Source organism: Marmota marmota, unplaced genomic scaffold, assembly GCF_001458135.2.
Source record: "Marmota marmota marmota unplaced genomic scaffold, marMar, whole genome shotgun sequence".
In the NCBI taxonomy this organism is placed as follows: domain Eukaryota; kingdom Metazoa; phylum Chordata; class Mammalia; order Rodentia; family Sciuridae; genus Marmota; species Marmota marmota.
Genome location: NW_025999982.1, coordinates 16,316,515 through 16,329,458, shown reverse-complemented (window position 1 = coordinate 16,329,458; position 12,944 = coordinate 16,316,515). Strand labels below are relative to the sequence as shown.

Sequence of the window (12,944 nt, the reverse complement as noted above, 5' to 3'; positions counted from 1 at the left end):
AACATTTTTTTGAGAATTGAATAAACCAATTGTCATGCTATATATTTTGAATTATTCTTAATCCTGAAGGAAACAGAAGAACCATCTTCCCTGTCCCAATCATTTTCCCTGAATCCCTATTCCAATCATTTTCTCTTCTTGCTAAAGGGATTGTTTCAAAAACAGAGTAGTTGGTTTTTGTTGTTGTTTGGTACTGGGTATTTAACCCAGGGGTACTTTGCACTAAGCTACTTCCTCATTCTCACTAAGTTTCTGAGGGTCTCAATAAATTGCTGAGGCTGAACTTAAACTTGCAATCCTCCTGCCTCAGCCTCCTCAGTTCTAGGATTGCAGGCATGCATCACTGCAGTCAGTAAGGTGCATTTTAAAATTTCCCGGTCTCTTTATTTTAGGTTAACATCTTAGCCTACTTTTTCTGGTTTCTTCTATAGTATAACTGGTCTTACTAAATTCTCCAGCAACCTTCTCTTTGTTGAAAAATGTTAAAAGATATACTTATCAGGACTGGGGTTGTGGCTCAGAGGTAGAGCGCTCACTGAGCATGCATGAGGTACTGGGTTCGATCCTCAGCAGCACATAAAAAGAAAATAAAGGTATTATAACTAAAAAAATAAATATTTAAAAAGATATACTTATCAAAAAATAAGAGGGGAGTCTTACTTTTTGTTCATTTGTATTCTTAAGTAGTAATATATTCAGTAATCTTCAGATACTTGTCTGTAGTTTTTAGTCATTCAGGTGAATTTTTGTTACATGTTGAAAAGAGATTACAATGCATATAGACATTCAGAATCACTTTTTCTATGTATTCTCAGGAAAGCTGCTTTGATTATACTTTAAAACATTCTTGTTTAAATTTTTGATAGCATATTTTTACTTAGATAAATAGAATATGTCTAATTATAGTATTAAGGTAAACTATTTATTTCAAAGTAATGATGTTACTGGAACCTCCATTTAATATTTTAGATGTACAGTTGGAGAAATCACAGATGCTATGAAAAAGGTATTTGGTGAACATAAAGCTAATGATCGTATGGTGAGTGGAGCATATCGCCAAGAATTTGGAGAAAGTAAAGAGATAACTTCTGCTATCAATAGGTAAAATGTGAGATTTTTTTAAGCTAGAAGTTCATCTTTTCTGTTAACCCAATTCCCTTGAATTTACTGGGACCTTAGCTTAGTTTTTTCATATACAACTTGGAAAATGTTTGAATTGACTTTACTACTAGACTGTAATTAGACTGTAATTCTAATAAAACTAATTAATATTAAATATATATTTATGTATTATATAAGATATAATTATATAATCCATATAAAGTTCATGAATTATATATGATATATAATTTATTATACATAATATATAATTATAAATATACTATACAGTCATGTGCCAAAGTGCAAAATGCCAGTGGGCCACATATGCAGTGGTAGTTTCATAAGGTCATAATGATGCTAAAAAATTTCTGTCTCCTTATCTTGTTGTAGCCGTAGCTATAGTAACATGAGGCACAACATATTACTCATGTTTGTGGTGATGCTGGTATAAATCTATATGCTGACAGTTGAATACAAGTATAGAACATATAGTTATAAGCAATACATAATAATGATGATAATAACTCTGTTACTAGTTTGTTGTGCTTTTATTGTTATTTTAGAATGTATTCCTACTTATAAAATATGTTTATTATAAAAGAATATGCTATGTTATGTTGGCAGAAGCCTCATATATCTTATATTTATAAAGTCTCTTGATCATGTCATTTTCTCTTGTGCTTTATTTAAGATCATGTTTTCTCCATTATGTATGTAAATATACATACATGTGCCTACTGCACACTTCGGCTCTATGGTAAATATACATTATATTTACCATAGAGCCGAAGTGTGCAGTAGGCTACACCATCTAAGTTTTTTAAGTAGGCTCTATGATGTTCACACAGTGACAAAATCACATAACTATACATTTCTCAGAATATGTCCTGGTCATTAAGCTGAGCATGATTTTGAATAATTATATGTAATTTTATAACATATTCAGTATCAATAAAGATTAAAAGAACTTTGAAACTGTTAATATTAGTTTTAGTAAAATTAATCATATCTTAAATTTTCACTGTAGTTTCTTTAAGAGTTCTCATTTCAAACAGATGTTTGTATCATTAATACTAATGTTGCTTCATATTCTCCAGGTATTTTGCTTTCAATCTGTTTACTTTAGTAGTCTTGCATGTTTTCTTAAAGTTATTTGTTCAATTGCTAGAATAAAATTATAAAATCTTGATTTTTTCCATTTAAAAATAAACATCTGGTTAATATCTATGCATAAATTAAAATCAGTCTTCACTGAACTGACAGTAAATGACACTGTCACAGCATGAAGTGAAAATATGGAATAATGTGATCATGTTTCTCAAGTGTAAAAACTGGATTTTTTAGGGATTGGTGTCCTGAACCTTTGTAACAAGCTTCCTATTAGGAACTTTCTATTAATTTTTATATACTACAAAGATATTAAAACAACCAATATGGAAGTCATCAAAAGGAAAGTTCTTTTCTATTAACAGAATAAATGCAATATTTTTTATGTTCTGCTTAAATTTGTCATATTAACAAAGCAGTCATTTTGATGAAACATTATTATAAAAAATTATATTGCAGTCAGCTTTGTAGAGTTCATAGTTGTGAATGGGAGGTAAGATAGAGATAATTTAAAACTAGTGGGTCACTTATTGTGTAAAGGAATCTGAAGGGTACCAGATGAAGAGATTCGAAAGTTGTCATTTTTCATCTGGCTTCACTGGATATTCTCTGAGTAATGGGCTTACAGGCTAGGCTGTCTTTCACCTCTAAGAGGAAAATAGTAAACATTTCAGGCTTTAATACCCATCTCAATGTAAAATAAAGATATTAAGAAAACACAAGTGAAGAGATCAAAGATTCATGAACATTTACTGTGAATAAATTATAGTTTCTATATCCCACCTTTGGTCAATTGATACTTAACTGTTGTTGTCTTCTAAAATGTTCGTTAGAGTTCATAAATTCATGGAACGGGAAGGTCGCAGACCTCGTCTTCTTGTAGCAAAAATGGGACAAGATGGTCATGACAGAGGAGCAAAAGTTATTGCTACAGGATTTGCTGATCTTGGTTTTGATGTGGACATAGGCCCTCTTTTTCAGGTATGAAAAATTGTGGGGACAGTTTCAAATAGTATGCTATAAGTCTCATTTAAAAAGTAGAAAATGATAGATCAATGTGATGTTTTTAAAGTTATAAAAAAACTTGTTCAACCAGTCCTCTAATTATTGAATGCTTTAATCTAATTATGAAAAATTAAAATGAAATTCATATTAATTCTAACTTTGTATACTTAAATTTCAGTTCAGAATTACAATTATTATTAGACTTTGGAAACTGTAAATAACTTTCAAAGATTTCATTGTACTCTTTGAGAGGTGACTTATATGTTGTTGGAAAGATAGCCAACAAGGGATGGTGGAAAGTGTTTTGAAAGGACATAAAACATAAGAGTATGCTCAATCTATAAGAAGGTTTTCTTCTTTCTTACTCTCTCACTGGCCTTTCAGAAGCTGAGAGAACAAGGCAGGGAAGGCAATGCTACAAAGGAGGGTCAGCTTTAGCTGAGAGAGGGAGCAATAAGAAGGCATGAAACCTTCAGCTAACTGCAAAGGTAAAATCAGAATGCAGTTCTGGGGATGGGGTGAAAATTATTAATATCCTTTTATGCAATGTAAGAAGGTTCATCTCAAAGATGTTTGGGTAAGGAGCACAATCAAATTTGTATTTTAGAAAGCTCACTTTCTAGTAAAATCACTTTCTTAAGTTGAATGAGAGGAGCTGCAGCAAGATACAAGGAGTCCAGTTAAGATATCCAGTAATATGAGTGAGAAGCAATGGAAATCTTAACTAAAGTGATGTCAGGATCACAGTAGAAATCAAGTCACAGTTAAAAGATTTTGCAGAAAATGTAATAATGGGGTATTTTTAGATATATAGGCAGTATTAAGAGAACCAGCATTGACTAGTGAAGCATTCAGGAGTTAAATTTGTAGGTATTTTGAAAACCAGTTGTTTCACATTGCCATTAACATTGCTGAATAAATTATATTAAAAGTAAAGGTGAGTGGGGCATGGTGGTGCATGCCTATAATCCCACAGGCTCGAGAGGCTGAGGCAGGAGGACTGTGAGTTTGAAGCCAGCCTAAGCAACTTAGTGAGGCCCTAAGCAACTTTGTGAAACCCTGTCTTTAAATAATAGTATATAATAAAGGGTTGGTTGTGTAGCTCAGTAGTTAAGTGCCCCTGGGCTCAATCCCAGGTATCAAAAACTAAAATAATAAATAAAAAAAGTAAAGGTGATAGGTACTCAAAACATATTGCCTCCTATTTATCTTACTATATTTTATTATTATATGTGCTCTTGAGGCTATTTCAATCTCTCATGTCCACATATTGGAGATATTGTATAATTGTGAGCTAATGAGCATTTTTTCTGAGCTGTGCATTCAGCAACATCATGCTGATAGACTAAAACTGGTTATGGTTGGAATGTTTACATCATGGAAATCAGCAAACATTAAAAATTAGGAATTAATTCATTGTCTTCTTCATGATCTAGCTATATAAACGTGATGAAGGGAATGTAAATAAATGCAAATTAATTTAAAGTTTTATCATTTTTTGCTATTATTATGAAAAGCCCCCAAATTTGAGAAATATTCTTCTAGTATTCAAAAAGTATGATTTAACATAACTTTTAAACAAGGGAAGTTCTGATACATGTCTGTGTTTTATTTGTTACTCTCTAATGTTAAAAAAAATTAGTCAATTCATGTTAGAACTATTCTTGTTGATCAATGATGTGACTTCTTTGCTAAATCAGATGATAAATACCATTTATCTATAGTCCGATTTTGCCAAATCACAGTTGTTAGGGATTTAAACAGACATTAGAAACAGAGACTAGAATGCTGCAGCTACAAAACAAGAAATCTAAGGATTGCTGGCAGCCCACAGAAGTTAGGAAGAAGCAAGGAAGGATTCTTCTCTGTAACCTTTTGTAGGGAACATGGTCTTGCTGACACCTTGATTTTGGCCTAGTCTGCAGAACTATGAGAGATTTCTATTGTTTTTAACTCATGCTATTTGTGTGAATTTCCTACTGCAGCCTTAGGAAACTAATATAGAGGCTAAATTTGATTTTGGACATGTTGTGTTTATAGTATTTATGGACTATTCAGATAAAAGTGACCATATAAGTTAGATATACATGTCTAGAGTATAGAGGGACCCCTGTTAGAAACAAAGGTTTTGAGACTTTTATCAGTGTATAAATGCTGCTTAAAACCATGGTGATGGATGAAATGTCTCATGAGGAGTATGTATAGCAATATGAAAGGAGAACCAGGACATTAAGTGGAAGTAGAGGAGAAGTCAGCAAAGGAATGAAAGGAAATGGAATGAGTAGTGGAATAAAAACTAAGAAAGAACAGTTTCAGGAGGAAGGATATAGCATTATTACATACTGCAGTGAGGTAATCTAAGTTGAGGACTGAAGAATAGTCCTTACATTTTCTTCAGTAAAGAAGTAAACCTGGGCTGGGGTTGTGGCTCAGCGGTAGAGTGCTCACCTAGCACGTGTGAGGCCCTGGGATGGATCCTCAGCACCACATAAAAACAAATAAACAAAATAAAGGTATGGTGTCCAACTACAACTAAAAAATAAATATTTAAAAGAAGTAAACCTTCCTGAGGAGGCCCAGCCTTTGAATAAGCTCCCATAAGAAGAGTTTTCTCTGTTTGAATTCTTAAATTTCACTCTCAAGAATCTAGAGGAAATTGTAACTGTAAAGAACTAGCCCAAACTTCTAGAGATATATCCTTATAGTGTATTGTTATATAAATATGTAAATGTGTTTAATCTTATATATTCAATGCAGATTTTTCTTAAGGACCTCAAATAAGTTGTTTTTGTTTGTTCTTAAAGTTGAATTCTTTTCCATTCTGATCTTTTCAATTAAAACATATTTGCTTTATTTGATTAAACTTTACATTTTCCTACTCTTTTGCTTTGGTTTTTATTTATTTTAAATACTGAGCAAGTACAATAGACTTTCAATAGTTAGCAGTTACATTTGGGGAAATATTTTTCCCTAAGATTAAAATATTTTTAAAACAGGTGTTGCCAGCTATTGACATATAAAGGAAAATTTTGAAGAAACTTCATTTTTACTCTTCCTTTATTCTAATATATAAAAACATAATTTGCCTTTTAACATCACAAATTTTGGTAACATAACATATATAACATATATGTCACCTATAGTTCACTGATGACTGATTTAATCAATATTTTATTTGAATTAAAAATCTAAATTTCTGGAAATGTAAATGCAGTTTAATATACATAAGCAGAAAGCATGGAACTGTATTTATTTAAATAGAACTTTAACCTAATGTATTTTGGTAATATGGATGATATCAATGGTAATCATGCTTAATTAAATTTCATACCTATAAGAAATGAATAGCAAGAATGTGTACATTTTCTTTTAAGAATTATAATTTCACTCTAGGCATGCCTGTAATCCCAGTGATTCAGAAGGGTGAGGCAGGAGGATTGCAAGTTTGAGACCAGGTTGGGTAACATAGCGAGACCCTGTTTCAAAATAATAATAATAATAATAAAGGTGGTTGGTGGTGTAGTTCAGTGGTAGAGCATCCCTGGGGTTTAATCCCTAGTACCAAAAAGAAAAATAAAAAAGTTTTAATTTTGCTTGTTAATATTTCTCAGACTCAAGTTTTTTACCTACATGCTGTGTGATTTACCTAGGAATGTCCTCTCATGTGTCTCTATTACCTGAGAGTTTAGAATCTTTTGTTTTTACACTAAAATTATGAGCCTAAAAATCTTGCCAAACTCAGAAAATTCACAGGCTGATGAATATTTTTGTCCCATAATTGTACAGTAATTTGTGAATTTCCAAATTTGTACATTTCCAATGTGAGAGTTGTAGTTACCTTTTACATGAAATGATTTAAATACATGTGAATTAACAAAGCAGTGTCATCAACTGATTAGTACTGAGAAAGATCTGAGCTTGGGCAACTCAATTCATAATTGAATACTTAAAACCATCTTTGTAATCCCATATGCCAAAATGGTTAAATACAGTTAATTGACACAAAAAACAAACCCTTGTTGATGCCATCCCTTCTCTTCATTATGCACTTACCCAGGTGTTGTAGCCTTTTCTTTAATTTCTAAAAGTGTTATATTATTCAATATAGTACTGTTAATTTGGTGTCTCAATGGGAGAAAAAAGTCTGGAGTTTCCTGTCTTTTCTCTTGCTAATGTTACTGTTTCCCATTCAATGGTCAAAGTTCCTGTTTTTACAAAGCATTTTGGTTTGGTTTTTAACTTCTTTATAGATGCCACAAGATATTGTCTTATGTTGCATAGCAACCCAATAAATATTGGTAATTAAGACCACCTATATACTTTTAAAAAGTTATAATGAGGGGCTGGGGCTGGGGCTCAGTGGTAGAACAGTCGCCTAGCATATGTGAGGCACCGAGTTTGATCCTCAGCATCACATAAAAATAAACAAAATAAAGATTAAAAAAAGATGTATATATATATATATATATATATATATATATATATACACACACACATATATATATATATATAATGGGACCCCTTAGGGAAGAAGAAATGGATATTAAGTAATGATCAGTTATGAAAGTTATAATGAGAGCTATAGCTTTTTTATCTTGAAGATTTTGGGGGGCAACAGTATTTTGGCATAACTTGATAAAATTAATCAATTCTAATGCTAGAAGGAAATACAGAATTGATGTTTATTGCCTAAATAGCTTTAGCAGTATTTGTAACTTGAGAATGATGAAATATGAAGTGATAGTCATTTTACTATTTTTAATGATAGAAATCTTGGAATGTTGACTTATTGACTTAAGTAGCATAACACCTTTACAACAGGTTTTTTTTTCTAGTCATTGCCTAGGAATAAATGATGACTTGTCTCTTTACTTTCTGATTGTTTAGACTCCCCGTGAAGTGGCCCAGCAGGCTGTAGATGCAGATGTACATGCTGTGGGTGTGAGCACACTGGCTGCTGGTCACAAAACCCTAGTTCCTGAACTCATCAAAGAACTTAATGCTCTTGGACGGCCAGATATCCTTGTCATGTGTGGAGGGGTGATTCCACCACAGGTATCTTTGGTGTATTTTTCTAGTACTATGATCAGAGTCCTCAGTAATGATAGCTTATTTGTAGCTTTAAAGATAAATTTCTTGTAGATTTAAAGCCAAATTATTTACTGGTAATTTCACTAAGTAAATTCTACAAAGACCAAAAAGTGAGTAATGTTATTTTCTCTTTGAGCTATATTTTTAACTCCTTGTGTGTGATTCAACAGTTTACAAAGATTCTGTGAGAGAACTATGTCCTTGCAAACCAATGATTTAGGATAGACATATATCTGCTTCATATTTGATAAACAGTGATAGAGAAAGAGCTGATGAAAATAATCAAATATCACCGCTGGAATGGAGAAGAAGGGTAAATACATGGTGAACATATCAAACCCTAGTCAGAGACATAGTTTGGATTTCTTCCTAATGGAGCGAGTTCTGTAGCTAACTTGCTTCTATTGTGGAAAAGCTACTTTGTCCATTTCCTCCATATTCCTACCCTAATTGTTGCCTTCCCTCAGAGCTATCTCAATATGTTGTCTTGTAAATCTCTTTTATTATTTAAGCTGATTTGATTGAAGTACTGTTTTCTTGGAGCCAAAAAGATCCTACTACAGAAATATGGAATCAGCTTGTCCTGGAAATTATAGGCTGAATAGCGAAGGAACTAGATACTTGGAAAAAAAAAATAATGGGACCCCTTAGGGAAGAAGAAATGGATGTTAAGTAATGATCAGGTATATCAATTAATTTTTAATGGGGTAGGAGGACATCTTTCACATATTACATTTCTGATTGGTTAAAATAATTAGTTAAGATGTTTTTTCCATCTACACCTAAAAAATAAATGTTTTTTTAAAAAAAAGATAGAAAAAACTTCTATTTTCAATCAAATTTCTGATTATGCCAGGTTTTCCTTTGTTACTGAGAATGGAAAAAATATTAAGTTAGAAAAACACTGTATGAGGCTATTCTAAATAAATGATTTATAGATGCTACAAAGGCCCCACCACTATAAGCAGAATTTTATCAGTGGAATGTGGCTTTGTTTTCTGCTCCTCAATTTTTCTTCCTCCATTACAACTTAGAATTTAGAATAGTGAATTCATATACTACTTATGAAATGAGAAGTACATATATATATATGAGGTTGTGGAGTATGTGATAATGTGGGACTAGGGAGGAAACAACATATTATTTATTTTATTTTTAACAATAAATTTCTTAAGGTGTTATAGTCAGTACAAAACTATTAACACACCTGCCTGTTATTTTCATAAATCTAATATACTTTTTGGGAAAATAAAGTGCTATTATTCATTTTTTTTCTTTTTCCTTTTTCTTATTTTATTGAGTCAAGTTCTCACTGTGTTGCCCAGACTGGTCTCAAACTTGTAGGCTCAAATGATCCTCCCTCCTTAGCCTGTGAAAGTGCTGGGATTATAGGCATGTGCTACCATGCCCAGCTAAGGGCTTTTATTCTTTATTGCTATCTACTTATGGAACAATTCCATCTATTGTTTTTTACATAGAAGACAATAATTAAATTTTCTTTTTTATTTTTACTTATGCATTATAATTATACATTTAGTGGGATTTGTTGCATATTTGTACACGTACATAAAAGAAGAATATTGCGTGGTCAATTTCTATATTTCTATTTATCTTGCTTTTATTTATGGAGTCTATAATAATTAAGCTCTTAGATAAGATATTTACAGTATATTAGTCACTTTTCCATTATGGTGACAAAGAGCTGAGATAATCAACTTGCAAAGTAAAAGATTTATTTTGACTCAAAATTTTGGAGGCTTCAGTCCATAGTCTCTTAGCTTTATTGGTTTCAGGTCTGTGGCAAGGCTGAACATCATGCTGGGGAGAACATGGAGCAGTGAAATCATTCCCCTCATGGCAGTAAAATGAAAGAAAGAGGAAGAAACATCTTGGAGAGAAACATTCCCCCACTCCCCACCACCACCTAATACCTTCCACTAGGCCCCCTCCTCCTAAAAGGCTTCTCTGTCTCCCACCAGTACCAGGGACTGGATTTAATACATGGGTCTTTGGAGAACACTTATCAAAATATAACATATTGAATATATAAAATGGTACCATTATTAAGTTTAAAATCACTTAGTTTTAAAATTAGAAGGTTATTAATTTATGGTGATCAAACAGTTATCCCCTGTCAATGTGGAGTGTCCAGTTTTTGCAGTTAAATAAATATGACCTCTCCTTGTTAGTAGTTTCCTACAATCAAGATCTTCTAACTATCTTAGGAGTAGTGGCCTACAAGTATTTTAGGCAAATTTAGCAAACACATGATGCTCACTTGCATTCTAACATGCTCACTTACAACCCATGTCCCAGCTAAGTGGAGGGTATTTCAAAGCAAAAAAATTTGTTTAGAAAGAATTTAAAGCTAACAGATAAGGGGCAAAAAATAAAAATGGTACAAAGAACATCTCTATACCCTTTATCTACATTCGCTTGTTGCTACCATTTGGCTCCTTCATTAAGGTACATTTCACAAGGTTTATGTAAGATTTTGGTAAGTTAGAAACTCTTACAGTTGCAACATTTCATGGGTCTCTCCAAGTTCAATACTTCATTCCAAATCTAGTATTCAGGTGTCAGGACAAATGGCATGAAGTAATGTTATGAACTAGAGAGGGAGATAACCCATTTTTTGACTGTCCCCAATTTGGAGATGATTGTTATTAAACAGGTTTCATTCTTTTTTCTTATGAGTTCTTAAAACTATACCACCTGCTCAAGTGCTAGAGATACAAAGATAATTGGACATGACCTCTGATCTCAGAAATTCACAGACTTGAAGGACACAGGTTGAACAGAATGTGTTAAAAGCCATTGGAAAATCATAATATTACAAGAATATTATTCCAGGCCTGGTGGCTCACGCCCATTGTAATCCCAGCAGCTAGGAGGCTGAGAAAGGAGGATTGCGAGTTCAAAGCCAGCCTCAGTAACAGTGAGGTACTAAGCAACTCATTGAGACCCTGTCTCTAAATAAAATACAAAATAGGGCTGGGGATGTGGCTCAGTGGTTGAATGCCCCTGAGTTCAATCTCCAGTACCCAAAAATAAAAATAAAATATACCATGNAAAAAAAAAAAAGAATTTCATATTGATTCGATAAAGACAGAAAAATAGTTGGGGGACCACATAATTCACTATCTAATTTTGATCACTTAAGAGTAGAAATGGGAGCTGTTAAAAAGGAGGGCTACAACAATAAGCTCAAGCTAGACCATCCTGCATATAAAATAAGGATCAGTGCCTTAAAGCATAACTTGACATCATGGTTATAAATGTTATAATATTAAAACAGCCTTAAATCTGGGGCAGCATATGTGCCCTGGGAATCTTTACACCCAGACTTTGACTGTCATTAAAGTAAAAAACAGTTGAAGCAACAAAATAGAAAAGCTTTATTTATGGAAAATCTGATTTCATCCTGAGACCATGTTCAAATTACCACCATTCACTAGCTGCAAAATACCTAGGAGTAAATAAACAGTCTTGGTACTCAAAACTATATACAAATTTAACCCAAATAATAAATATTTAGATGAGAGAAAATTATGGTTTTAAGCTTAGAAGTTCTTTGTTGGAGCCATACAACTTCTGATCACAAACAGTACATAGGCAGAGTGTGTTTTGTTTTTTTTTCATGAGTTGAGTTTGGATGATGTTGCTATTGGCTGTTAGCAGTAGCTCCAGTCAAGAAAGAATTATTTAGCCCAACATGTCAGCAGTAGTTGAGAAAGTTTTTGGCACTGGGGACAGAGAAAAAGGGAACATGTCATTTTTTTGTTTTATTTCCTTCATATTGTAAATAATCGTTCTTTATTAATTAAATTCTTTCAACAGGATTATGAATTTCTGTATGACATTGGTGTTTCCAATGTATTTGGTCCTGGAACTCGAATTCCAAAGGCAGCCGTTCAAGTGCTTGATGATATTGAGAAATGTTTGGAAAAGAAGCAACAATCTGCGTAACATCTTGGTCTTGTTTAACTTTTATCTAAAATACTCTTTCAGTTATGATCAAAGAAGAGAATAAAGTCATGTCTTCAATTTAATTCCAATTTCCTTGAAAGCGTTAAAGTATCTTACTTATAAACATGATGTCATGCTACAAGTATGTATGTATAATTTCACTTTAAAAATTAAAAAAATTAATTTTTAAAAAAGTATTGTCCTTCAAGTATTGTATGTAATACTACTTTATCAGAGATATTATTTTAGTAAATTGTAGTGATATATTATTTAGAAATGCTTTTTATTAATCTAGTAGCTTTTTACTTTTAAGAATTAAACTTATGAAAACAACTGACTAGTCCTTTTCTTCAGTTTATCATTATATTACTTGAGTATAAGAAAATAAAACCCACATATTAATAAATTAATCACATTTATCTTAGAAAAATTAGTGGAGACTATTTATGTTGGAAAATAGATTATGATAATCCTTAGCCAAATTCTACTAGAATCACCTCAATTTGAGTATTATATTAGACCCTGGTTGAAAGAGGGAACAAATGACAGAATATTTCTTTAAGGTGGGTTACCTTCTCCCTTAACATGAACTTATGACTTTGTTTTTGCTGTGCGTGACTTAAGTCCCAAGAGATTGGATGTTTGTGAACATTCTTAAATGATAAAGTGCT

The 12,944-nt window shown here is 32.4% G+C and overlaps 1 protein-coding gene across 2 annotated transcripts in view; it reads left to right on the top strand.

Annotated features, from left to right (window-relative positions):
- Positions 1-12,606, top strand: part of Mmut (methylmalonyl-CoA mutase) — a 33,488-nt gene extending 20,882 nt beyond the window's left edge. Inside the window, exons 10-13 of one of the 2 annotated variants that reach the window (XM_015487839.2) lie at positions 970-1,101; positions 3,042-3,189; positions 8,101-8,268; positions 12,145-12,606. In XM_015487839.2, coding sequence (XP_015343325.1) covers positions 970-1,101; positions 3,042-3,189; positions 8,101-8,268; positions 12,145-12,273 — 577 coding nt within the window. In that variant the 3' untranslated portion in view covers positions 12,274-12,606. Of the gene's footprint in view, positions 1-969; positions 1,102-3,041; positions 3,190-8,100; positions 8,269-8,816 lie in introns of both variants that reach the window. The other variant, XM_015487840.2, reaches the window with a different exon arrangement.
- The last annotated feature ends 338 nt before the right edge of the window (positions 12,607-12,944 follow it).